The 26458-nt window shown below is 47.3% G+C and overlaps 1 protein-coding gene across 2 annotated transcripts in view; it reads left to right on the top strand.

Annotated features, from left to right (window-relative positions):
- SPTBN1 (spectrin beta, non-erythrocytic 1) overlaps window positions 1-26458 on the top strand; it is a 204219-nt gene that overhangs the window by 156226 nt on the left and 21535 nt on the right. For both annotated transcript variants that reach the window (XM_061155435.1, XM_061155436.1), the window contains 17 exons: window positions 562-674; window positions 1798-1985; window positions 2961-3078; window positions 4093-4251; window positions 4868-5170; window positions 6952-7105; window positions 7715-8585; window positions 8689-8826; window positions 9596-10352; window positions 11164-11366; window positions 16128-16218; window positions 21190-21336; window positions 22173-22436; window positions 23609-23833; window positions 24449-24538; window positions 24691-24969; window positions 25616-25746. In XM_061155435.1, coding sequence (XP_061011418.1) covers window positions 562-674; window positions 1798-1985; window positions 2961-3078; window positions 4093-4251; window positions 4868-5170; window positions 6952-7105; window positions 7715-8585; window positions 8689-8826; window positions 9596-10352; window positions 11164-11366; window positions 16128-16218; window positions 21190-21336; window positions 22173-22436; window positions 23609-23833; window positions 24449-24538; window positions 24691-24969; window positions 25616-25746 — 4231 coding nt within the window. The remainder of the gene's footprint in view (window positions 1-561; window positions 675-1797; window positions 1986-2960; window positions 3079-4092; window positions 4252-4867; window positions 5171-6951; window positions 7106-7714; window positions 8586-8688; window positions 8827-9595; window positions 10353-11163; window positions 11367-16127; window positions 16219-21189; window positions 21337-22172; window positions 22437-23608; window positions 23834-24448; window positions 24539-24690; window positions 24970-25615; window positions 25747-26458) is intronic.

The following is a 26458-nucleotide window of genomic DNA, read 5'->3' as shown; positions in this document are numbered from 1 at the left end:
CTGAGAGTGACAATAGATTCCATGAATAGCATCATCTGGTCTCAGCCTTGGTGACTGACTGGATTGTGAGTAACAAGGAGATAAAGATGTCCATAGGCGTAGTGACTGGGAAAAACTCTGGTGCTATTGGCCAAAATAAGAAGCACAGAGCAACTTGGGGGTGGGGGAAGTGAACATGGTGTGTCTGGGTAGTACCCACATTGCTGAGTTATCTGACTCAATTCTAACTATGTTATTCATTTCCACGTAGTAGTTTTGCATGTATTTCATCATCTTAGTGGCCTAGAATTCTTGAGAGAAAGGATCAGGTCTTTTAAGACTTCTATGTCTTTATTGGTAATAGGAGGCAGTTTTGAATGTTCATATAATAAAAGAGGTGGTGAGGTGGTTTCATCCTCTTTAGTTAGCCTTACAATCAGCACTCTGATGGCAGAACTTTCAAGCCCCCCAAAAGGAAGGCATGGGCCTGTTGAGGTTTGAGCAACGCTTCTGGGTTGTTCCTGCTGCCTGGGTGGCAGTGCAGTGAGCAGAGCGCTGAACAGAATCTTCTCTGGGTTACAGATATCAGTGTGGACCACCCTGATGAGAAGTCCATTATCACTTACGTGGTGACTTACTACCACTACTTCTCAAAGATGAAGGCCTTGGCTGTTGAAGGAAAACGAATTGGAAAGGTGAGCTCACACCAGTCCCGTAAGTTGTGAGACGTAATGAAGGTTTTTGTCTAAATGTGTCGCCACCATGCCTCAGACATTGAGGTGCTGGGAATTCTTGATGAAGTTCTCCAATGGCAGGGAAGTGGGCAGAAGCCTGCCATCCCAAAGAGTAACAGGATGTGGGCATGGTGGCTGAAATACTTAGGAAGAAAGTTTAGGGGGGATCTCATACCCAGGGCTTCCCAGGTAGCTCAGCTGTTAAAGGATCCGCCTGCAGTGCAGGAGACCCTGGTTCGATTTCTGGGTTGGGAAGATCCCCTGGAGAAGGATAGGCTACCCATTCCAGTATTCTTGGGCTTCCCTGATGGCGCAGATGGTAAAGAATCCTCTTGCAATGCGGGAGATCTGAGTTTGATCCCTGGGTTGGAAAGATCCCCTGGAGGCGGGCATGGCAGCCCATTCCAGAATTCTTGCCTGGAGAATCCCCATGAACAGAGGAACCTGGCAGGGGCTGTAGCCGATGGGGTCGCAAAGAATCGGACATGACTAAGTGATGCTACACACAGGCACACAGACCTGAAACAACCCTCCCCTAAGCCTTGCCAGAAAATTGGGTATTAAAAATCTGATTGAGTTGCCTGATGTTATGGATGTGAAAATCCTACTTAACATAATTGGAAAGGCCTTAGAATAAGGCTTTTTAAATTTTTTTGTTTGGCTAATGTTCCCCTGCCATATATTCAGAACACCTCAGACCAGAGGACCTTGTCTTCCCAGTGCAATGGAATAGAAAATCCACGGGTGTTCATGGAATATGACCAAACCAAATAGAGCCTTTTTAGTTTCTCTAGGAATTTTGGAGCCCAGGCATCAGGAGTCATTCAGGATCTTAAACCCTTTGCCTGGGGGTTGGGAGGTTACAGAACCAATTACAGTTGAGTTAAGCTGTCATTGCTCACAAATAATAGCCACAGTCTGGGCACCTATTAGCAAATGCTTCTTGGAATTTAGTGCCAAAGTCTTGGAGAACCATTTCAAAGCCAATCATTAAGCATGTGCTGGCTCCTGGAGGACTGCAGTCAGGTTCCCCTTACGTAGTGACACTATCTTGCTTTTCCACTTTTCTAACCCTTGTTTACAGGTGCTTGACAACGCTATTGAAACAGAAAAAATGATCGAAAAGTATGAGTCCCTTGCCTCTGACCTTCTGGAGTGGATTGAACAAACCATCATTATTTTGAACAATCGCAAATTTGCCAACTCACTCGTTGGGGTCCAGCAGCAGCTTCAGGCGTTCAACACTTACCGCACTGTGGAGAAGCCCCCCAAGTAAGATGCAGATTGGAATGCATTACCCTTCCTACAGCCACAGACCCCTCTTTTCTGACTCACATGGTCTCATGTCAAAGTGAATGCCTTTTCCCAGTGGCCTGTTCTTTTCATCTGAGTCTGTGTTGCTGAGATTTATTACAAATTGTACACACTGTGAGTCCTTTCCAGTAGAAATGTGCCGCTGGGACATGTGATACATGAGAATGCTAAGAAATGGTGCAGGTCCCCAGTTCCTTCTGAGCGCTTGTGCCTACTGTGTTTCAGAATTCCGTCATTTCTGGATTTTAAGAGAAATAGCAGATATGTTGTGTGTTATAAGCCTCCAGGTGGTCTGAGGCTGTTATTCATAATCAAGCCCACTAACGTATCAGTAGCAAAACATGTAAATGTTCACAAAGTTTCATATCAGTTCAGATCAGGTTTTGTTGCCCCTCCAAAGTTTGATTGTTCACATATTTTAAAAATTCATAATTGCCCAATAAGCATTGTGGATCTTATCTCTTGCTTATTATGACTAGAGTCATTGCTCCTTTTTTCTGAAAACTCCACTGTAGTAAATTCCTGGCTGAAGTTCCTGCAGCCTGTTGACAGTGATACTAGGTGTTTGTTTGAAATAATCCTTGTTGAATACATTCAACTGTGAAGCAAGTTCATGGTCCAGGGTTTGGTGTCTAAATCTTGATGGAGTTGATTAACAAAAGAGTAGCACTCTGTGCCCCCAAATGTAAATCTCAGGAACAGTAACCAACCGCAAGAAAAACCCCATAGTTGGGCACATACTGAGGTCTGCAGTACCGAAAAACTGTGGTTTCTCTAACACACATGTGTTTCACATAAATCGGGATAGAGAGAAATGGCTTTTAAAATTGCGAGGCTGCATGAAGTGTCTTTTTCTCCAGAAGCAGATGAATTTTCTCCTTTGAAGAAACAAAATATAGTAGATAATGTTTATGGCTGGTTTTCTCTGTCTAGATTTACTGAGAAGGGGAACTTGGAAGTCCTGCTTTTCACCATTCAGAGCAAGATGAGGGCCAATAACCAGAAGGTCTACATGCCCCGGGAGGGGAAGCTCATCTCTGACATTAACAAGGTATAAGACCCATCCATCTGGCCTGTTGTGTGGGCCCCAGCCTCCTGTAGGTTTTCTGGTGCTCTCAGTAGGTCTTGATTGCTGAGAGATCTTGGAAGACCCCTTTCTGGCCTGTCGAGTTACTGAGGGACAGTCGTTGCTCAGATAGTACTCAGGATCAATGGAGTGCTTGTGGTGATTTGGGGGACTTTACTGGAGGTTTGGGGGGTGTTAGAGTTTATCAAACCAGGTTTAACCTGTTTACCTTGCTACTCAGATCCACAATCAGTTTACCTCTTATCTGTCCCAGGTGCTGGCTCAGCCGTCTTTCAGTTGCAGAGGGGAGAATTCAAAACCTTATGTATCTGGAATTCCTAGAGGTTAGGGCTTAGAATTTTGACTCTTTCTGTCAGGGAAGCTGTCAAAAAAATTGTTTCTATACCTGTTACGTCTGCAAGTATTTCATTTCATTATTGCTAAGCAGAAACTTGAAAAAAGTCTAGAACCGTGATCAGTTGTACACATTTAGATATCTTTTAAGAGGACTTTGTTAAATAATGTGAAATAAGATATTTCACAGGAATGAATTTAATTGGTGAGGATTTGGAAAAAAATACTCAGATCTATGAATTAAAAATAAGTGACTCAGTGCAGTGAATCAAAGATTGATAATATGATTTCTTAGAAGAAGTCGTTTATCTTTTTCCTATGCTGAGAGCTGTTGGAAGATACTTTGCTTCCTCTCAATGAAAGTTAAGAGATTTGTAACTTAAGTTACGTTGTTCCATTTATCTTCACTGTTTTGTTTTCCAGATGTAACATAGAATCTTTAAATTTAGATAGAGAAGAGTGTTCCCATGGGGCTCAACTGAGAAAAAATGACTTTTTTTTCCCCCAAGGCTAAGAGTCACTGAAGGTGGGAATGGGATTTCCCTTTTAAGTTCTTAGGTCTTTTTGAGAAGCACTGACTGTTAACTGCAGCCTAGGAATGGTTCCTTAAACGTAGCCGGAAACCATTCTCTTTCATTTCCATAGGCCTGGGAAAGACTGGAAAAAGCGGAACACGAGCGAGAACTGGCCCTGCGAAACGAGCTCATAAGACAGGAGAAACTGGAACAGCTCGCCCGCAGATTCGACCGCAAGGCAGCTATGAGAGAGACCTGGCTGAGTGAGAACCAGCGTCTGGTGTCCCAGGTCTGCTCCGGAACTGTGTCCCCTGGAACCTAGGCCACCCCCAGGGGCCTTCAGACAGCTGTTGTCCACATCCAGCATCCCATCTCATCCACTTTCTGTGGAGAGGATGTTTATGATTTCCAATACAGTTTCTCTTCTATTTATCTAACTTTTCATAGATCTGGAAGTAGCTCAAACAAAGTTTGTTTAGAGCTAGTGAGTGTGTGTGAACCATTCATATTTGAATAGTTTTTAAAAAATTCCCTTTCTCCCAGCCTTTGGCTTTCAAGGCAGCTAGACTGGCCTTGAAATAAATAAGTGGCTCCTTTTCTTCTTGGCTTAACATAAGCCATCACCTGCTCCAGTCTTGTAGGTCAGGTGCTGCATACATGCCTCACCCTTCTGTAAAGTGAGATGTCACTGATTTGCTTTGGGCCCATGAGCAGTTCTGTGCGCCTCAGAGAAGGCAGAGGCCAGTGGGGTCGGGACTCTGGATTCAGTGTTTGACTTTGGGGACCCCCCCCCGCCAAAAATTAACAGGTGTGCTCAGGACTTCACTTCCATTTTCTGTTTCTTTGTTCCACACTGGATGGCTTTTGAATTTTGTGTTCGTTCTTTCTGTTCCCTTTTCTCTTAGGACAACTTTGGATTTGACCTTCCCGCTGTCGAGGCTGCCACAAAAAAGCACGAGGCCATTGAGACTGACATCGCCGCATACGAAGAACGGGTGCAGGCTGTGGTGGCTGTGGCCAGGGAACTGGAGGCGGAGAACTACCACGACATCAAGCGCATCACAGCGCGGAAGGACAATGTCATCCGGCTCTGGGAGTACCTGCTGGAGCTGCTCAGGGCCCGGAGACAGCGCCTCGAGATGAACCTGGGGCTGCAGAAGATATTCCAGGAAATGCTCTACATCATGGACTGGATGGATGAAATGAAGGTAAGAGACATGCCTGCCGACAGGCTGGAGCACATTCAGTCAGTCCTCTCTCTCTTCTGGGCCCCGCCCACCAACCCCCAACACACAGTGATGCCCCTGGTCCAGTCACCCACATACAGCCAGTGAAGGGCCACATCACTCATGGGAAGGCTGTTGGCTCACACGTTAAGTGAGCTGTGAAGTGACAAGTTGTAACAGGACCAGTTCCGTAGCTGAAGGTCTACTGCTGTGACTCAGGTCTGATTTAGATAGATTCCATGGTAGGCGATCAGAAATTGTGATTTTCTGTGGTTTTAATTATTTAGCATTGAGCCAGATCACTGTCTCATTGGTCTATGTATGAGTGGCTCTGCTTTGGGGAAGGGCCCAGGCAGGTGGTGTGAAAGAGCAGGAGGCAGCGTGGACAGAGTGCAGCCCTGCCACCAGGCAGCCAGAGTCCAGATCATGAATGCCGCAGCTTCTCTGCCTTCCTCTGCAAGTGAAGGATGTGCTTACTGTCTCCCTCATGTGGTTACAGAAAGGATTAAGTGCAGGACACGTGTATGTGTCATAGGACGGGGGCTGGAGGGGCTCCAGTGCTCCCCTTCCGTTACTGACAGCTCTGAGCATGGAGTTCCCAGCTCCCCCCGACCCAGGAGGAGCCCTGCCTGTCCTGTCCTCTGATGCAGGCCTCTGATGAGAGCTCACCCATGCCCAGCCAGCCATTCTCCTCCAGCTGGGAGGCGTTCAGCCCCATAGCCAGGGCAGAGTAAGGCAGTTTTCAGATAGGACCATGAAGCCTTCTTTATCTCGCACACTGTGTTCGTTTCCAAGCTTGACCTCCTGTGAGGATTTCCTTCCTGGGATATAAGCCCTTGTCTTGTGCTTACCTCTTGAACTGTTCCTGGCAGGGGGAGCAAGGTCACTTCATACCATTAGTTTTTCCCTTTTATGGTCCCAGATTTGTGATGTTCTCATATATGTTCTCATTAGTCTTAACCACCTAAAATAGAAATGTTCATAAAATCTAGCAGAGAGGTGCTTTGCACTTTAGAATTCATCCTCTATTTTGTAACTCAGATTGGACCAGAGACCTCCTCATAAGTAAGAGTGAAGTAGAAATTCCATCTGAAGAGGATGTCTGATGAGACCACCCTTCTCCCCAAATTGGGGTGATGGAAGAAATGAAAGAAAATATTAGCAGGTTCAGACTTAAACCAGAGACATTGCTTGGGGCATTGTTCTAAGGGTAATAGTCACCTGAGCTGACTGTGTTCTCCTTATTTGATTAAAGATGTGGTCTGTAAGCTTTTCCACTTGATGTCTTTTCCCATTGACTGTAAGTACAGAGGTGTACCAGTGAGCTCTCAGACAAGGAGAGCATCCAGGTAAGGGGTCAGCAGCTTCGAGGAGATGTCTTTAGACTGTGATATGAAGCAACTGTCACCTTTATTGTCTTTTCTTGAATAGTTGTTACTGCACCAGTTTCTTCTTGGAGGCCCAGTTTATTTCATACTGGTGCCCCCTCCCTTCCTTTTTTTTTTTTTTCCTATTCTATACTTTTTAGTGTTGGTTTGACTTCTTATTCAACATAGATGATCATTAGTTTATTACATCTCTCCCGCTGCTTTTGGGTTTATTCTGCTCTGATTTTCTTGCCATCATCTTCCTCTGAAGATACGGGGAGGGTGGCTGGAGGAACGGTACAGCTTGGCTGCTGGCTCCCATCCTGTCCACAGATTATGAGATGCTGAAGTCCAGGATGTACTCACGGTTGTCTTCTCTGTGCCTCTTGTGTACAGGTGCTGTTATTGTCTCAAGACTATGGCAAACACTTGCTCGGCGTGGAAGACCTCTTACAGAAGCACGCCCTGGTTGAAGCAGATATTGGCATCCAGGCAGAGCGGGTGAGAGGTGTCAACGCTTCTGCCCAGAAGTTCGCGACTGACGGGGAAGGTAAGGATGGACCGATCCCAACGGTACCTCCTTATCAACAGAGGCCCGTCTCTAGAGACGGAGTGCAGCCTTGAAAGGTACCAGGCATTTGTGGGTTCCCAGTGGGCCATGTTGGGGCTATAACAAGATGCCTTCTGAACAGTTTTAACTCTGTCTTACTTTTCTGAAATGGACCTATCTTTCCCTTCAGTACCCAAGTGGTACTTGCTTATGTTGGGCAGTGAACTTTGCCAGACCGCATTCTGCACACCCACTGCCTGGCGTGGCTCTCTTGGCTTTCACACCTGGTCATGCAGATATTTGTCCTAAGTTTGTTTGGAAAGGTTTGGTTTTGTGCAGGTTCAGAAACATTTAAATGCAGCTGCCTTCTTTCTTATAGTTTACCTCATTTTTTGGTTCCTAAGTGACACAAAAGAAAATAATACTTGGGGCAAAAAAAATAACATTGCTCCTCCCTCCTCTACCAATCAAGATCCTAGAAGGTGGCCCTGCACTTTGCATGAGTGGGGGACTTAGGAAGGAGAACAGGGGTGTGGCCGACTGCCTGTCTGTGCACGGGAGCCCATGCTACCGCTGTCACACCCATGTGCCTGCCTTGATGTTACACAGGTTACAAGCCCTGCGACCCCCAGGTGATCCGAGACCGAGTGGCCCACATGGAGTTCTGTTACCAAGAGCTTTGCCAGCTGGCGGCTGAGCGCCGGGCCCGCCTGGAAGAGTCCCGTCGCCTCTGGAAGTTCTTCTGGGAGATGGCAGAGGAAGAGGGCTGGATCCGGGAGAAGGAGAAGATCCTGTCCTCCGATGACTACGGCAAGGACCTCACAAGCGTCATGCGCCTGCTCAGCAAGCACCGGGCGTTTGAGGATGAGATGAGCGGCCGCAGCGGCCACTTCGAGCAGGCCATCAAGGAGGGCGAAGACATGATCGCCGAGGAGCACTTCGGATCAGAGAAGATCCGGGAGCGGATTGCCTACATCCGCGAGCAGTGGGCCCACCTGGAGCAGCTCTCAGCCATCCGCAAGAAGCGCCTGGAGGAGGCCTCACTGCTGCACCAGTTCCAGGCGGATGCCGACGACATCGACGCCTGGATGCTGGACATCCTCAAGATCGTTTCCAGCAACGACGTGGGCCACGATGAGTACTCCACCCAGTCCCTGGTCAAGAAGCACAAGGACGTGGCGGAGGAGATCGCCAACTACCGGCCCACCATCGACTCGCTGCATGAGCAGGCCGGCGCCCTGCCCCAGGAGCACGCTGAGTCCCCCGACGTGCGGGGCCGGCTGGCGGGCATTGAGGAGCGCTACAAGGAGGTGGCCGAGCTGACGCGGCTGCGGAAGCAGGCGCTGCAGGACACTCTGGCCCTGTACAAGATGTTCAGCGAGGCCGACGCCTGTGAGCTCTGGATTGATGAGAAGGAGCAGTGGCTCAACAACATGCAGATCCCAGAGAAGCTGGAAGACCTGGAGGTCATCCAGCACAGGTGAGCCACTGCCATGGGGTCGCCCAGCCCACCCACCCTCCCTCCCACCCTGCGCAGCTTCAGTGACCAAGCAGGTGACCGCTCTGTCCGATTGCCTTTGCAGATTCGAGAGTCTCGAACCGGAGATGAACAACCAGGCTTCTCGGGTGGCAGTGGTGAACCAGATTGCTCGGCAGCTGATGCATAGCGGCCACCCAAGTGAGAAGGAGATCAAAGCCCAGCAGGACAAGCTCAATACGAGGTGAGCGTGAGGCCAGTGGCAGCAGGCTGGCTCCCTGTGCCTGGCCAGGAGGATCGGGGCTGCCCCCTGAGCCTCATGGTCAGGAACTTCCTGCATGGGGTGACTGACACTGTGGCACCATTGTCATGGCATCAGCATCTGTCTTTCGACATACCGTGGTTTTCTGAGAAGTATCTCTGGGGGCAACATGGTTCAGGGCACCCCTCCCACATGTGGGAAGCGAGAGCCTGCATGAGACCCATGCCCAGCATGGTGGGTCGTGACATCAAGGTGGCTCTTCTGCTGTCCCTTTTAAAGTGATTTCTGAAACAGGGTTTTAGCATGTTTGAGATGAATTGGTGGACGAAAGTCCTAATTATCAAGGTAGACTTTTGTCCTGGTGTTATCTTTCTATTGAATAAATACATTTGAGTGGGTCGTGGTGGCAGCTGAAGCCTTGGGGTATGGGACATGTTTAGTAGGTACAGCTTGGAGGTGAGTAAGAGGTGCATTGCAGTCAGGAGTTAAGTGACCCTGGGGGACAGATGTCTTGTCACTGCTCATCTTTGCGCTCTTTAAGTCCCTCTCCTTGTCAGACTTCTTACAGATTAGAGTGTGTCCCTGAGCTTTTGCGATGGTGATACTTGGTGTCCATATACTGAGGGAGGTGGTTTTCCAAACAACACAGAGTCAGAGCAGAGGTGGCAGGAGAATGGCAGCTGTGACCGTCACTATGAATTTCTTTGTCCAGTGTCTCACACTGCTTTCTCTGCCACCCTGGCACCCACAGGTGGAGTCAGTTCAGGGAGCTGGTGGACCGGAAGAAGGATGCGCTCCTCTCTGCCCTGAGCATCCAGAACTACCACCTCGAGTGCAACGAAACCAAGTCATGGATCCGGGAGAAGACCAAAGTCATCGAATCCACCCAGGACCTGGGCAATGACCTGGCGGGTGTCATGGCCCTGCAGCGCAAGCTGACCGGCATGGAGCGGGACCTCGTGGCCATCGAGGCGAAACTGAGTGACCTGCAGAAGGAGGCCGAGAAGCTGGAGTCCGAGCACCCCGACCAGGCCCAGGCTATCCTGTCTCGGCTGGCCGAGATCAGTGACGTGTGGGAGGAGATGAAGACCACGCTGAAGAACCGTGAGGCCTCCCTGGGAGAGGCCAGCAAGCTGCAGCAGTTCCTGCGGGACCTGGACGACTTCCAGTCCTGGCTCTCCAGGACACAGACAGCCATTGCCTCGGAGGACATGCCTAACACCCTGACCGAGGCCGAGAAGCTCCTCACACAGCACGAGAACATCAAAAACGAGATCGACAACTATGAGGAGGACTACCAGAAGATGAGGGACATGGGCGAGATGGTCACCCAGGGCCAGACAGACGCCCAGTACATGTTCCTGCGGCAGCGGCTGCAGGCCCTGGACACAGGCTGGAACGAGCTCCACAAGATGTGGGAGAATAGGCAGAGCCTCCTCTCCCAGTCCCACGCCCACCAGCAGTTCCTGCGGGACACCAAGCAGGCTGAAGCCTTCCTGAACAACCAGGTAACGTCCCCCACCGCTTGGCTTCCTCCCCGTTGGGCTGGGCCTCAGCTGCCTGTGGGCTGCTGGTTTACACCTACTTGTGTGAAGTTAGAAGAACAATGGACAGACATTTGTTTTCCCTGACTTCTAAGGCACTGAAACCCATCACAATGAAGGGGACAGAACTGAAGATTCCTATGGAGGCTGCCTTGCCTTGCAAAATACAGTTCCACCACAATAACGGTCTAGGACCTGTTAATGTCTCATAGTATATCATCATAGTAGTTCATTACATTGGCAACGTTCTGAGATGTATTAATCCAATTGAAAAGTATTTGGGGGGAACTTTTTTTTTTCTGAAAGGTTCTGTCTTCCTTGCTCTTAGAAAAGTCAGGGACTTGATCAAGTGACAATGCAGAAATTAGAGAAAGAGCTAAGGATGGTCACCAACAGCAGGGTTGATAATGTCTCTTGAAAGATTAAGTTTGAAGGGTCTGTTGCTATCACCTTATGGGCACATGAGCAGATCCTTGTGGCTGATGCACAAACCTTCATTTACTTCCCTCACTTGCTTTGGGGGAAAAATGAGAGCATTTGACCACTTAGGGGAATCTAGTCACTTTCGGCATCTCATTGGGATTTTTTTCCCCCTCCCAACTTTTTCTGTTATCTGACTCCATAGATAATTTTATCTAAGTGTGATAAAGCAGTTGTTGCAAAGTGTGTTGCATGGAAATGGGGAAAACTTTGTTGTTGTTGTTTTTTTATATTCTGAAGGCAAGTTGTATCTCATGATTTTTCATCCTGCTGTGATTTTCCCTTTTTAATTAAGGAGTATGTTTTGGCCCATACTGAAATGCCCACCACCTTGGAAGGAGCTGAAGCAGCTATTAAAAAACAAGAGGATTTCATGACCACCATGGATGCCAATGAGGAGAAGATCAATGCGGTTGTGGAAACGGGCCGGAGGCTGGTGAGCGATGGGAACATCAACTCGGATCGCATCCAGGAGAAGGTGGACTCCATCGACGACAGGTGCGGAGTCCTGACACTCTTAAGGGAGTCTTGCACCCTGGGGCTGTCAAGCATCTGTATCACTGGCCAACATCTTTGGGGCTATGGGTTTAAATTCCGAAGTGGGCAGGATACGGGCTTCTAGTAAAATTTAATCTACAAAAGAAAGCTTGAAAGGCCAAGCTAATCCCTAATCAAAGACTTACAAAGCTGGAGTGCTGAGTAGCAGTGGGGTATAAGCCTGCCCTGTAAGAGGTGACACACAGCACATCACCCAATGGGACCCTGAGAACCAGACGCTTCCCCATCCAGCCAAACCCACATTCACCTTCATCCAAGCAAGACTCCTCTGAGGTCTCAGGAGGGGTAAGGAAGAAGGGCAAGGTTGCTTGTCCTGAGTACCTGGCAGAGCCAAATAGGGAGCATCATTAGGCCTTTACTAGAAGGCCTAATGGATAACACTGTATTGGCATCTTGTTTATGAGAAAAGACCTTTTCCTCTTCAGCCAAGCTCTCTCCACCATTAGATGCTGTTGTTTTGTTTTTTATTTTCAGTTCCAAGAGATTTTTCTCCCTGGCCACATTCTGTGTCAGACCCTCTCTCCTAACACTCACTCTGCCTAGGTTATTACTAAAGCAGGAGGTCTAGTGGATCTGGTTTGGACACACAGCCTGGCCTGGTTCTGGCCTGTTCTGAGCTGGCCACTTCTCTCCAGGGATGGCTTATCTGAGTCAGTCACCAGTCTCTGTTACAGCTGATCTCCTCTGGTCCCAGTTTGGGCCAGATTTACAGGCTCATTGTGAGATGATGTCATCAAGAAACAAGCTCTTCCTCAAGGCTCCTCTGACCTTCCAGTGCAGTGAGGAGGAAGAACTGCCGGTGGGGAGCAGTTCCTTACTTAAACCGTGTCTGAGAGGGTGTCCTGGGACCCTGGGCCACATAAACTTGTCACGATCTGCAGTGGAGAGGGGAACGACTCGTTGCCTGTAAAGATCAGGCTCCTGGCTTTAGCCAGTCTGTCCTGTACACTGATTCAGATCCTAAACCATATGCTCTACGGATGGTACTGTGGGAATAGGGTATAAGGTAGATTATAATTTTGTATCTGTTGCTTTTAAAACAGCTACCAAAAAAAAAGTCTCTCCACCTTCAAATTAGTATGAGAAACAAGGATTGGGCAAGACAGTTTTAACAAGGAGAAAAAGAATTTCCTTTTCTCCTGGTGTTAAATCTCACTATTTTGTAAACATGATATCCCACGTTCCTCCACGTTAGGTGCACACAGCTGGTTTCCTGAAGATGGGCTGGGCCACTGGGGACACTTGTGTTTAGCTGGGCGTGCAGCTGCCTGGCCGCTTCCTCAGTGTGTTGATCTCCCCCTCCCCCCACCTCCATGCCACAGCTGCAAGGGCTTGTTGGAAGCAGGTGATGCTGTCAAGACTGGAGACTCCTGGATAAGAGAGAACGTTTTAGCAGCTCTTTGTTGCAGCTTAAGCTTCCTTTTGTCCTTGACTCAGAGCCTGGGCACCTGGGGTTCCCAGGCCTCCTGGGGATTTCTGTTGTTAAAAACAGTGGGGAGATGATCCTCTACTGTCCTTAAGCTTAACAGAGAGAGAAGGGAGCGGGGCTTTCTGGTGATCTACCCTCAGAAAGATTACATTTTTTACCTTGCCTCAGCATATGTTCCCCAAATTCTGCTTTCACTTTAATATCCCTAGAGACCTCAAAATCTGAAACCTGACCCCAGAGGATACTGGTCTGTTATAAAAATATACAAATCTCAGTTCCAGGTGGTGTCGGAGCACAAGCTAAGTAAATATCTAAACCTTCAGGATCTGATCCCCATCCAGAAATATTCTGACGCTCCCATGAAGCTATTTTTGTAGAATGCAAAATCATTATAATGTGCTTACATTCCGGAAATCTTGTCGATTACCGCTGAGTTCGTTGAAATGAAAAAGTGCTAGAACAAAGACACTGACTTAACAGATGTGGGTAGGGTTTGAGTGGCCTTTATAGTGTCTTTGACATAGTGGGATGGAGCCTGCAGTCCAAGCCTGCTCAAGGGGAGTATGAACGGGTGAGCTTCCTGGCTCAGAGGAAAATTCCAGCCACAGTGCAGTCCTGGGAGAAAAGGAAATCTGTCCAGTTTCGTAAAGCCAGACCCTATCTCACATGGGAACAAAACTTAACAATTACCAGCATGCTTTACTCATTTACCTGTGGTTCTTCACTTTTCATAAGAACCAGAGTTGAACCTAGTATCTGCCTCTTGTGGTTAGGAGCTTTTGAGTCTCATTATAGGGGTAGGAGGTGAGGGTTGGAAAGAAAGCAAGAAATTTAACCTCATCCCAAACAGCACTCTAGAGGGTAAGAGAAACTATGGCCAAGTTCTGGAAGGCCCTTCCCTTGAATTAAATCCGTGATCCAACCTTGAAAGACCTCCCTGAGTTTCACGTCCCATGAACACCAGGGTGGAGAAAAATTGTCCAGGCAGAAATCTATTGGGTACGTGTGAATCTTTATCTTATAAGAGATACATTCAAGATTCCTTCTGGTGGTATTTCTCTCTATGTTGAATTTTCTTAGTGTCTGAGGTTATTTTTAGCTGTTACTTCAGTGAGTTTCAAGGTTGCACGACCTGTTTTAACTGCCTGTGTCTCTGATTACTCCTTGCCATGACAGCATTTTTGTGTGATACTCAGGAAGGAAATGAGATCTTTTCTTCAAGGCCTTTGACTCAAAGCAGGACTCTTGCATTTTGTGACTTAAGTCCAACTCAGATTACCTTCCTCTGGAAGATTTGCTTTATTTTTCTTAAACCCCCATACAAACAGTGACTGGAACTTGAGGGTTGGGAACTTGAAGGACTTCGCTTGACATTCCTTCCCCACCCACATTTTTTAGATGACTAATTCCTTTAATCCGAAATCACAATCTTTAAAAAAAAATTTTTAAGTTTTCATCTTTGAGAAAGGATCACACTGAAGTAAAGGGACTTAGGCCTTTTAATTTACTATTATAAAAGTCATATTGTTAAAAATGTGGGGGTAGAGGGTGGAAACTACTACCTTTTAATCTCACCGTTAGCACATGCCACTTTGGTCTTTGCTTTCCAATCTGTGCCTTGGAATTTTTTTTTTAATCATTGATTATGCATGAACTTTTTTTTTTTATTTAGCATTATATAAGAAGTACTTTTCTATTGTTGCATTTTGCTTAAGTGGTATAAACATATTAAGACCCCTTTGCCTGAAGCTACAGAATCCCTTTCAACTTAAAACAAAAAAGAAAAATGTTATCTTATGTGCTGAGCGGTTCCCTGACAGTGTTGTTTTCATTCACCTTGTCCCTGTGATCGGGGACCTGAAGGAGCAGTGAGGGATCCGCTTTGGTCCTCAGGCGGGTGGTGGCAGCATGCTACCAGCGTCACTTGCCAGTGCCCACTGCAGACCTGTGTGACGCACCGGTCGTTACGGTCTTCCTGCACTTGAAGAAGGTATTTTAAAAGCCAGCCTGTAGCAGGTGCTCCCTGAGCTGCCCTTTCTTGGCTTCGTGGAGAATCAGAGGTTGTGTTCTTCCTCCTCCTGGCCATGGGGGTTGGTGGGGTTGGTCAAGAGATCTTGTGCAGACACTGCAGCAAGAACTTGCCTTGGGACTTGGCAGGAAAACCCAAACCTTCCCATATGCACTCTCCATTTGGGAGACCTGGGTTCATCTCTGGGTTGGGAAGATCCCCTGGAGAAGGGAAAGGCTACCCACTCCAGTATTCTGGCCTGGAAAATTCCATGAACTCTATAGTCCATGGGGTTGCAAAAAGAGACACTACTGAGTGATTTTCACTTTCACTTTTCGCCATTCTTCATACCCTGTGTTTAGGCCAGCTGGTGCTTGGGTTCCTTGGGTGTATGAGGAGCTGTGTCATGGTGATGCTTCTCCTTTCTCAGTGTAGTATGGCTCTCCTCGAGGCAATAGAACCATGTGAAGGCAGCTGTGTCCATGGCACTCACAGCATTCATGTGGCTCTTCTTCACAGTTCAGTGGAAAAGCCCCTGGGAGTGGAAAGAAGTCTTGCAGGGGGCTTCCTGTACCTGCACGGTGTGTGCCAAGAAGCCCTGTGGCTGCATCCGAGCTGTGGAGTGAGCGCCCGATGTTGCTTGTCATTTTACCAAGTTCAGCAGCTCCTTCTAATTCTTCTAAGTTTCTTGGTTAAGGTTTTGTGCTCTAACTTTTGTAAGCCTTGGTTACCCTTATGTATTGATAAAGATGGGGATTGGGTAGGTGGGTGATCTCACAGGTCTAAAAATTTTCATTCTTGGTTTATTATTGTTTGGGACAAGTTTTTCTCATGATGAGAATCTTGTTATCAGGAAATGTTCTTTGAAGTCAGTTACATGGTTTTCTGTATTTTCTTAGCCATTACATGGTCTGTCACCCAGGTATGAGTTTCTTAAAGATCAATTTTATGTTTTCCCAGTTCCTAAAATGGAGAGTTGTGTGAGTGCCTGCTCATGGTGTTTTTTCCTAGCACCAGACTTACGAAGCTCTGTTGCCTGCATCCTGGCTGGCTGTGTGGCTGGGACAGGTGTTCTGGCTTCTTGTACCATGGCTTACTCATTTGAATGCTCGACTCCCTTGTTAAATTTTGTCTCCTTGACATAATCAAGAACTGTCAGCAGATTGTTTTCAGCAAGTAGAGAAACCCAGAAAAGAAACTGAATTGTAAATTCTGTATTTCAAGAATTCCTTTTTTTAAATCATTTTTATTATCGTTATAACAGACACAGGAAGAATCGCGAGGCAGCCACTGAGCTTCTGATGAGACTGAAGGACAACAGGGATCTTCAGAAATTCCTGCAAGACTGTCAGGAGGTACATCTCCCTTTAACGCCTCCTTTCCTCTTTTCTAACAAGAACCACCAAGCATTTGGCAGAAGAGCCCTTGGGATTGTAAAATGAACTGAGGCCAGAAATTCACATCACTCATACAATTTGCAGGTGGAGCAGTGTCAGTTCTCCAGCCTACAAGATACCACTTAGAGTAACCAGATTATTACAGTCTAGAACTGTGTTGTTCAACACAGCAGATACTAACCACATGTGGCTGCCTCATTTTAAATGGAATCAAGACTGTAGTTGTTTTGTCACGCTGGCCGTAACTTTAAGTGCTCAGTAGCCGACTGTGATTCATGGCTGCCATGTTGTATGGACAGTGCAGATGTAGAACGTTGCCATGGTCACAGACAGTGATGTTCTCAAATATTCTATAGCCTAAAAACATCTACTATTTAAAATAAGGCAGAGTTACTAGTAGGGAAAGAAAGAAATAAAAGGAACTGCAGTTGGCTACCCAGGTAAAAAGAAAGATTTCAAGAAATATACAGTTTTCTTACTCTTTGAAGACCTTGAAATATCCATCCTTCAGGCTCCTCAGGTATGTGTCTGAAATGCCAAGAGCAGTAATCCTGATCTCAAACTCTTGAGTTTTAACATGTGGTATTCATCTGATGATTCTCAAACTATTTCATACTCCCCTGACATGTGCATAAACAAACTGGGAAAACTAAAGTTAGCCAGTAAAACGCAATCTCTCTGCAAGCTGGTTGGAAGGAAGCATCTAGCTGACTTCACATGCGTGAGATCACAAGCACATCGTATTTCACTATCCACCAGAGAACCATGGTGAGACTCGGTCCTCTCTGGTTTATTCGACTAAATCTCATCAGAGGCAGAAGTGGGATGAAAAATATCCAAGGGAAGCTGTAGGGATCTTGGGGAAGGGGAACTGGAGATGGAGAGGGGAGGATCAAGGTCATATGCTAAGAATACGACCAGACTCTTCACGAATCCTTTGCATGCAAACTTGTAGCTGTGTGTTAAATATGGCTCTCATAACAGTTGAATCAGAGTCGGTGACAGAAGCAATCCTTCATGTCCATTAAACTGCTGTCTTACTGTGAATCTTAAAATGTGCTCCAGCAGCTAAACCTTATGAAGGAAGAAAAGCCCCTCAACTGTGTGCTTAGGGTCTCTTGACGTTCAGGGCCACGCTGATGAATCTGGGTCCCTGGAGGGGTTTGCCTGGAGCCAGACAGGCGAGGCCAGGAGTGCCTCTTCAAGTCACTCCTGAGCATGAATAACCCATTTGAATAGGATGCTCATTTAAAGAGGCATTTATGTCCCCAGACAAGACCCAGGGAAGAGTAATGGATTCAGGGTTAGCTGTGTAGAGTCGCATGATGTGCTGCAGTGAATACCAAGTGGCCCTTCAGCCCTGGAGGGAGTGAAAAGTTGTCAAGAGACATTTGCAGCCTGGGCTGTGCCCTCCCCAGATTGGAGGTCCCTGAAGTACCTTAACGTTGCCCTTGAGGCCCCGCCAGCTTGTTTTAACCTCAGATCAGATGGGAAGGGGTTGTGCTGGGGAAACCAGTGGGACCCCATCCCTTTGCTTAAAGAACAGATATACTGAGATGAAATCCATTGACCTAAGCATGGTGAAATCTGGACTGAATTTAGGTAAAAGAATGCCAGGAAATAAGCAGGAAGTGAGGGAACAGAGGAACCTTTGAGAGAGGCTCGGTTGAAATTTCCAGCCCCTGATTTTCCATTCACATCCGTGTGGATTCATAAATAGAAACATGTGGGAAAAGTAAATAGATAAGACATAGTCCTTCCAAGTAGAATCACAGGAAATAGTTTCAGTAGATCTTTAGATCTTTGTTAATTCTTGTTCCAGATGAGCGTCCTTGGTTACAAGGAATTTGCTCCCTAACACACACCAGTGACTGATAGGCACACCCAGAGGGCTCAGCCCTGTGTGATTTCCCCTCCAAGAGCACCCAGAGGTTTTGGCCAGGCTTCTTTGTCCTGGAGGTGATTTGCAGGCCTCCTTCCAACTGCTGTGCCAGGTCTCCCTGGCTTATCTATTTGTTCTTTCCTTAAACCTTGTTAAAAGTTAGTACAACCATAGGATCTGCTGGGGGTACCACATTAGCATATATAGTTTACAAATAAAGACTAAATTTAGATCAGGTTTGTAAAAATGTATCAAGGTGTCAGTCATCCAGTGGTGTCCGACTCTTTGTGACGCTATGGACTGTAGCCCGCCCAGCTCCTCTGTCCGTTTAATTCTTCAAGCAAGAATACTGGAGTGGGTAGCCATTCCCTTCTCCAGGGGTCTTCCCGATCCAAGGGTCAAACCTGAGTCTTTTGCATTACATGCAGATTCTTTACTGTTTGAGCCACCTGGGAATCCCAGTAGTTTCTGCATAGTGACAGAGTTTAGGTCAGGTTTGGGGGCTTCAAAACCCTTGGTGTAGAAGTACCAGCAAAGGGTGCTATTATTATTAAGGAATATTCTTCTTTGTTAATATTCCATTATTTAGCCTCATTAAAATATGCCCCTTTTAAATCAGAATCTCTGAGAATGGAGTTTGTGGGTGGACTAGCGCTACATATGGAAACCTACTTCTTCTTGTGTTGGTGGATATTTACAGAGCACCCAGAGGTCAGATTTAATGCTGCTGCTTGCTGTCAGTATTGTTCAAGGTCTAGGAAATCCAAATGGTCTCCTTGCCACAGCCCCTTCCTGGTTGGTTGGAGGCTAGAGGAGGCTGGGTTGTAAGCTCTGCCATTGTTGCCACCCACCATGAATACTTCTGGAGGGGGAAATTTGTTGCCGCAGTGCAGGGAGGATGAGCAGGGCCTAGCTAATCCCAGTTATAGATGGTGATGCAAAGAGCATCATGTTTTTTGTGTTGTTATTTTAATATGATAACCTGAAAAATTAGTGATTTAAAAAGCCCTCCTTTTCTATTCTATTCCCTGTCTCCATACCTCCTGTTTTCTGAAACTGATTTTTTCCTCCCCTGGAGGGCAGTATAACTAAACGTGGTGGCACTGGCATAGCGGGTGCAGCGCTTTGCTTTGAGCTTAATCCAGTGATCAAAGCATTTGTTCCTATCCTTTTCCAATCTGCACAGTGTTCTGTTCTGCAGAGAATGAGCATATTCTTAAATGACCTTTGTAAATGCCCACTGATAATAACTGTGGGTCTGATTCTAGAATGCTGATGGAGGTCTGATGAACTAGCACGTTCCACAGCTCCGTTTCATTGTGCTGTGTCACATGCTGCTTTATCTGTAGGATGATGTGTTCAGCAAAGAGCAGATTTGTTTATAAGCCTCTGATTTTTATGTGGCTCCTTTTTTTTTTAATCTCTCTTGGGTAGGTGGTTATGAATAGAGCAAATATGTGGATGTCCTTTGCACTTTGGATCATTGCCTTTTATGTTTAGTGTGCACGTGTGGAATACAGGGTAGTTTTTCCATTTGCTTTCTTCTTAACATCTTTTCTCCTTAGATTGAATAGCCTTAGCCTTTAAGGCCTTAGCTACTCAGATAACTGGAAGGAAAGTAGGTGATTCTTTTAAAGTAGGAAATTCAGTGCCTTGGTTGTTGTGTAACGGATCTATGGTCCTTGCTTACCAAGGGCTTGATGGGACTTGGTGTTTTTTCCTTAGTAAAGCGTGACATCAAAAATCTCACTACTTTTGCTTTTGATCCCCCTCCCTCCCATACATGGTAGTTTGTATCCTGAGAAGGGTAGGGAGGGTGCCTGGGGGTTCACCCACAGGCAGAGCTGGGGTCCTCCCGGGACCTGCATCCCCCTCCTTGACGTGGTTCCCAGAGAACAGACTGTGTTGTGGGAGCCCTATTATGGGGAAGCCTCTCCCAGCAGCTGCCCAAAGTGCAAGGGAACGGCCTCAGAATAGTTGGTTCTGTAGGGGTTTATACACCATTTCTAAACCCTTGGTGGTGGGACCATGACACAGTTTGGGTGCAGATTTGTTATGGCAGCAGCTGGTGTAAGAGTGACTTCTTATGGTCATGTGGAGTAAGGGCACTGCCCTTGAAGACTTACTGGCTTCTGGTTCCAGGCTGACCCTGCATTTGTTTGCGTATCTTCCGACTGGGCAAACAGAAGCGCTCTCTTCCTGGTAGGAATTAGGACCCTGGTGTGGCCAACTGCCGGCAGGCAGTGAGGAGCCAGGCGAGTTGGGATGAGAGCCAGCAAGGGGAACGTGTCCAGGGCCTGGGCTAGGCTCAGATCTGTCAGTGGCCAGCAGGGTTTGTGAAGAGGCTTCCCAGAGTTCAGATCCAAGCAAACATGCTGGATCTCAGAATCCAGTCCTGTGAAGTGTTCTTGATCTTAGTCAGCCCTGTGAAGTGTTCTTGGTCTTCTACAGACAGAGGCTGTAGAAGAAAAGATGAAGGTGACTGAGAAATGAAGGGAGCTAAGAGGGCATCATGGTTGTCTCACCCCTATAGCAAGCAAGTTCCTCATGCTGTTTGTCATCCACATAGATAATGTCTGTGAAGAAGAGGGAGGGATGAAAGAATAGGCGCTTTGGTTTCTTTTATGGTAGAACTAAAACTAAAAGTAAAAAGATTACCAAATGTAGTAAAGACAGTTAATCTTGTTTAGCTAGCCATGGGTATTTGAAGAAGAAAGGTTGTGACTTAGCTTGCTTAGGACAGAATTTTTAACACAAGTGTCTGGAGGGAAAGCTGGTTAAGAGTGCCAAACAGTTTGAAAGCTGGCTCGACGTGCTTTTTACACTTCTGGATTTAGTGTTAGATTCATAGTTTGGAGCAAGTCTCAAGTACAGCGTCCATACAATGGAGATACCTGTTGTGATGGGTCAGAGTTGTAAAGTAAACGTTTGGTTGTCTGTTGACGTGGAAACGTGGTGTGCACGTAACAACATAACAGCTGTTTCCAGGCAGAAAAAGGCTGATGTCTGTGATCACAATCTCTGAACCTGATTTTTTTCTTTCCTAGCTGTCTCTCTGGATCAATGAAAAGATGCTTACAGCCCAGGACATGTCTTACGACGAAGCCAGAAATCTGCACAGTAAATGGTTGAAGCATCAAGCCTTTATGGCAGAACTCGCTTCCAACAAAGAATGGCTTGACAAAATTGAGAAGGTGAGACAGGGGGTTGATGGTGCTCCATCGGTGTGGCTGTGGTGAGAAAACTGAGTGGAAATGAGCTCCTTTGTACTTAGCATGTTTTCCAGCGTATTTGAGTCCTATATGACCACATACGGAAGTTACACAGCTAGGAGCAGTCCCACTTTTCACCTCCCAACTCCTATGTTCAAACCAGCAAGAAAGCAGACAAGCAGAAACCCAACCAGGTGGCACAAAATGCCTGCCTTATCTTGTAAAGAATCCTAGGAGTGAGTTTCTGTTGTGTGTCTCCTCTGCTGCACTTGATAGACTGCCAGCCCCCGGGGCAGCGTCCTCACTCTGTTGATCTATCATGTGTGCTGGACTGTGACAGACATTGAGCGGATCCACAGAACTTAGAAATACTATGTATTTTAAATTTCTCATTTTAATAATTTAAACTGTATTGTTTTGGCACAGCAAGATTCTCTGCAGCGTAACCAAACATGAATGTGACATTCCCCACCCTCCCTTCTCTTCCTTCATACACTATATTATTTCAAAATCTAAACAGTTGAAGTGTTAAGGTCTCTTGGGGGTGATGCGGAAGGGATGAAGTTTTAGGTTACTGGCAGTAAGTATCCCAGAGCCCCAACCATCACTTGGTGCTCCATGCCTTTGAAAACCAGTCAGGCCATTGGTGATTTTGTCGAGCAGTAATTCCATGTAGAAAGACTGTGTGCATGCATGTGTGTATCTGGTGTGTGCATATGTGTTTGTTCAGTGAATAGGTAACTCATAATTCAAATATGTCAGGCTTGTTTTTCACTGTGACACCTGTTCTGCAAACTGTATTTATGTGTGTTTTCCAGGAGGGAATGCAGCTCATTTCAGAAAAGCCAGAGACAGAAGCCGTGGTGAAGGAGAAACTCACAGGTTTACATAAAATGTGGGAAGTCCTTGAATCCACCACACAGACCAAGGCCCAGCGGCTGTTCGATGCGAACAAAGCCGAACTCTTCACCCAGAGCTGTGCAGATCTGGACAAATGGCTGCATGGCCTGGAAAGTCAGATTCAGTCTGACGACTATGGCAAAGACCTCACCAGCGTCAACATCCTTCTGAAAAAGCAGCAGGCAAGTGCCGGGGCTAGCACACCCTAGGCCAGCACACCACAGGCTGTTTCCCTGCTGTGGTCCTGGTGGTCTTAACTCGCCCACCATGTCCTCAGACATTTGCTTGGAGTGTGAAGGGATTTTAACACACCCAGCACAGTGGGCTCTGGTGGCATCAGGGGACATTTCCAGAATCGATTTGAAAAGACACAGTAGGAGTACTGGGGTCCATACATGGCAGTATATTTTCATTATCATCTTAGTTGACAGATATCACCACTTAACAGTTTAGTAAATGTTCATTTCATCTAGTTCCACAGTTTACTTGAAGAAAAGTTACCATGTTTGCATACCTCACTGTAAAATGTCTAAATATGTGATAGTTATTTGAGTGGTTCAGGGCACTTTTAGATAATAAGAGAAATTTGGGGTTTTTGCAAATCAATAGAGTCCTTCTAAGGGCAAATGAATTTACATTGATGAGAGAAAATAGCTGTGATGAGGTTGAGCCAAGCAGGTTCGTGGCAGTAGCTTGCAGGAGCTCCCCGGGCCGAGTTTGCAGTGTGTGGCCAAGTGCTTCGCTAGCTAAGAGAGCGGTCAGTATATTCGCCAGCCCCTTGTCTCTGGGGACAGCAGTGTGTGATCTTCCCAGGGTTGTGATGCCCTTTTCCCTCATGTAAATGTACAGTTAGGCTGTCTTCAGCTGATTATCGAGTATTTTTAAAAAGAAGAATCAGCTTTCTTATTAAAGCAATTGAGAGGAGATGGTTAATGTTAGCTATCCTTCTGGCCTAAAAGAACTGGAAACTGAAGACCTGACTCCTTCCTGGTGATTAAGCTGGTTTTCAGTGTCGTTGTGACTTCTGAACAGGCAGATGGAGACCATCGTTTCCCCATAATTAATTCTTATTTCCCCTGTCATTTGCCTCTGAAGTTCCTAGATAAACTTGACTGTTGCTCCCAAGTTTAAAAATCCTTAGAAAGGGAGGTTTCGTTTTGGAAACATCAGCTGAGAAAGTGGAGCACTAGGTGCTGGCTTGCTAGCCATGCAGAACCATTTCTTGGGCTCTCCACTGTATCAGTTAATATTCCCAAATCTTCTGTTTTGGACAGTGCCAGAGGGGAGCATGTAGAATCACTGTCTGTGTTTCCCTTGTCTCGGGTGTGAAGGTGGGTGTGTCTTCCGCCCTCAGATGCTGGAGAATCAGATGGAGGTGCGGAAGAAGGAGATAGAAGAGCTCCAGAGCCAGGCGCAGGCCCTGAGTCAGGAGGGGAAGAGCACGGACGAGGTGGACAGCAAGCGCCTCACCGTGCAGACCAAGTTCATGGAGCTGCTAGAGCCCCTCAACGAGAGGAAGCAGAACCTGCTGGCCTCCAAGGAGATCCATCAGTTCAACCGGGACGTGGAGGACGAGATCGTGAGTGCCTCCTCCCGTGGCCGACCTGCAGCCCGGGTTCCCACTGCTGTGCCTGACCCACCTCAGTCCCTGGGGGCTGAGTTGTCACGGTCCTGCACCGTGTGTCCACACAGAATACACCTCCGGGTTTCTGTCTGGTTTTCTAAAGATAAATTGAGGGCTTTAATGCCCCGGAACAATCATTTTAACAACAAAGAATAGGGACTCCTGGAGAGTCTGGCATTGTGGATAAAAGTAAGGTCTGGAAGACTAGCCTGTACCCTTCATTGGAGAAGAAGGGCAGGCTCCCTGGGCCACCCCTCCCAGTGAGGTAATTGTTTCTTCTTTTTTAAAAAACTTTTATTAAAGTATAATTGATTTACAATGCTGTATTTCTGCTGTGCAGCAGAGTGACTGACTTACAGATGTGTGTGTTCTTTTCCTTTATGGTTTGTCACAGGATATGGAATGTAGTTCCCTGGGCTGCACTATAGTATCTTGTTGTTCATCCCCCACTAGGGTTGCACATGCTTCCCCTCCCATACTGGCCTCCTTGCTCTCCCCTCCTGCCCTTGTCTGCATCAAATATTTGTTCTTTTTGAGTGGCCCTGACCACCTGTTTACAATTCCTTCCAGTTGTGGGTTGGTGAGAGGATGCCTTTGGCGACCTCCACAGATCATGGCCACAACCTCCAGACTGTGCAGCTGTTGATAAAGAAAAATCAGGTAAGCGTGTCTGCCGGGGCCAGCTCCATGTTAGGAGGCAGAGAAGGAGGAGTTCGGAGGACAAGCAGGTTCTCCTTGGGCCCAGGGCCTGGCACAAGCAGTGTGCTGCTGTGGCTCAATGAGCCTTGGGTGTGTGTTTCCCAATCACATAGACCCTCCAGAAGGAGATCCAGGGGCACCAGCCTCGCATCGACGACATCTTTGAGAGGAGCCAGAACATCATCACTGACAGCAGCCTCAATGCCGAGGCCATCCGGCAGAGACTGGCCGACCTGAAGCAGCTGTGGGGCCTCCTCATCGAGGAGACGGAGAAGCGGCACCGGCGGTTGGAGGAGGCGCACAGGGCCCAGCAGTACTACTTCGACGCGGCCGAGGCCGAGGCCTGGATGAGCGAGCAGGAGCTGTACATGATGTCCGAGGAGAAGGCCAAGGTGAGGACAGAGGCTGAGCCCACCCCCCAATCCTGTCCCTGCGCCCGGGGAGCCTCTGACTCAGACCAGAAGCTTGTGCTGCTGGGGTTGGCATCCTTGTGCAACGTCTCACTGTTGCCTTGTTTATGGGGGCAGTGCGGTGCACATAGTTGACTGGAACCTGGCTATTTGCCCCTTGGTACAGAATTTTCTTCTCGGAATCATGGTATCTATCTGCTCTCCCCTTTTTTAAACAGAAATTTGCCAAAGTCTTTCTTTTACAATATACTAGATGCTTTTGAGACAGTTTAAAAGTACTTGAAAGTACTCCGACCAGAATGCTATCATCTACATCTGTTAGACATGGAGAGTTTTTCCAGCCAGGACACACTTGGTTTGCCTGGGCTTTGCCTCATATGTCGGAAGGTCCTCGTCACTGTGCGTCACTCTCATGGCCATCTTTCAGAGGCTCCCACGGCCCAGTCCGCCTTGCCACTCTTGAAACGCTCCATACTGCACTGCCCATATTGCACTTGTGGCTTTTTTTCTTTCTACTAAGTCTTCCTCCTGCCCCCCTGTGCTGTGCAGTCAGCCGGTCCCGCTTTCAGGTAGTTTGGATTTGGGGGTGGAGGGTGGCTGTGGGTGTGACGGTCCCCTGTCTGTACAGGATGAGCAGAGCGCCGTCTCCATGTTGAAGAAGCACCAGATTCTGGAACAAGCTGTGGAGGACTACGCGGAGACGGTGCACCAGCTCTCCAAGACCAGCCGGGCCCTGGTGGCCGACAGCCATCCTGAAAGGTGCGTGCCGCTTCATCAAATGAGACTGGGCTGGCAGTTCCTCCTGGTCAGGGCCTCCTGCGTGAGTCTTTGGGAAGCATTTTTAAAACAGACCCAGTAGGCCTGTGCTGAACAGGAAGAGTGAACCTGTTAATATTACAGGTGCTTGCTCTCATGGGATAACTATCTCCTGCTGGCCAAGTCCTATTGAGAGATTATTGGTGTCGTGAGTCAGGGGTGCAGATGCATGGGTACAGGGTGATCAGAGCACCTACGCTTAGGTTTAGAAAGTCACCTGTTTTAGGGAAGTGTTGTAGTAGAGCAGTGTCTGTGTGCTGTTAGTCACTCAGTCGTGTCTAACTCTTTGCAACCTCATGGACTGTAGCCAGCCAGACTCCATGGGATTCTTCAGGCAAGAAGACTGGAGTGGGTTGACATTACCCTTCTCCAGGAGATCTTCCCGACCCAGGGATTGAACCCAGGTCTCCTGCATTGCAGGCAGACTCTTTACTGTGTAAGCCACCAGGGAAGCCCATTGTGGAGCGATGGGTAAGGACCTGTGGACTTGTGAAATAATTAGAGCTTCCAAGAGAACAAAATGATGCCACTCTTAACTCTTATACTTGGAGTCTTGATAATGCCTCAGAAATAAGAAAAAAGAGTGTGTGGCACCCTGCCCTGTTACATACCAAACTGACACACTCACTGCAGTGGTAGTCATTTTAGGCTTTCT

This window comes from Dama dama, chromosome 11, assembly GCF_033118175.1.
Source record: "Dama dama isolate Ldn47 chromosome 11, ASM3311817v1, whole genome shotgun sequence".
NCBI classification, from domain to species: Eukaryota; Metazoa; Chordata; class Mammalia; order Artiodactyla; family Cervidae; genus Dama; species Dama dama.
The sequence above is the reverse complement of the archived record's forward strand: the minus strand, read 5'-3'. Positions and strand labels throughout refer to the sequence as shown.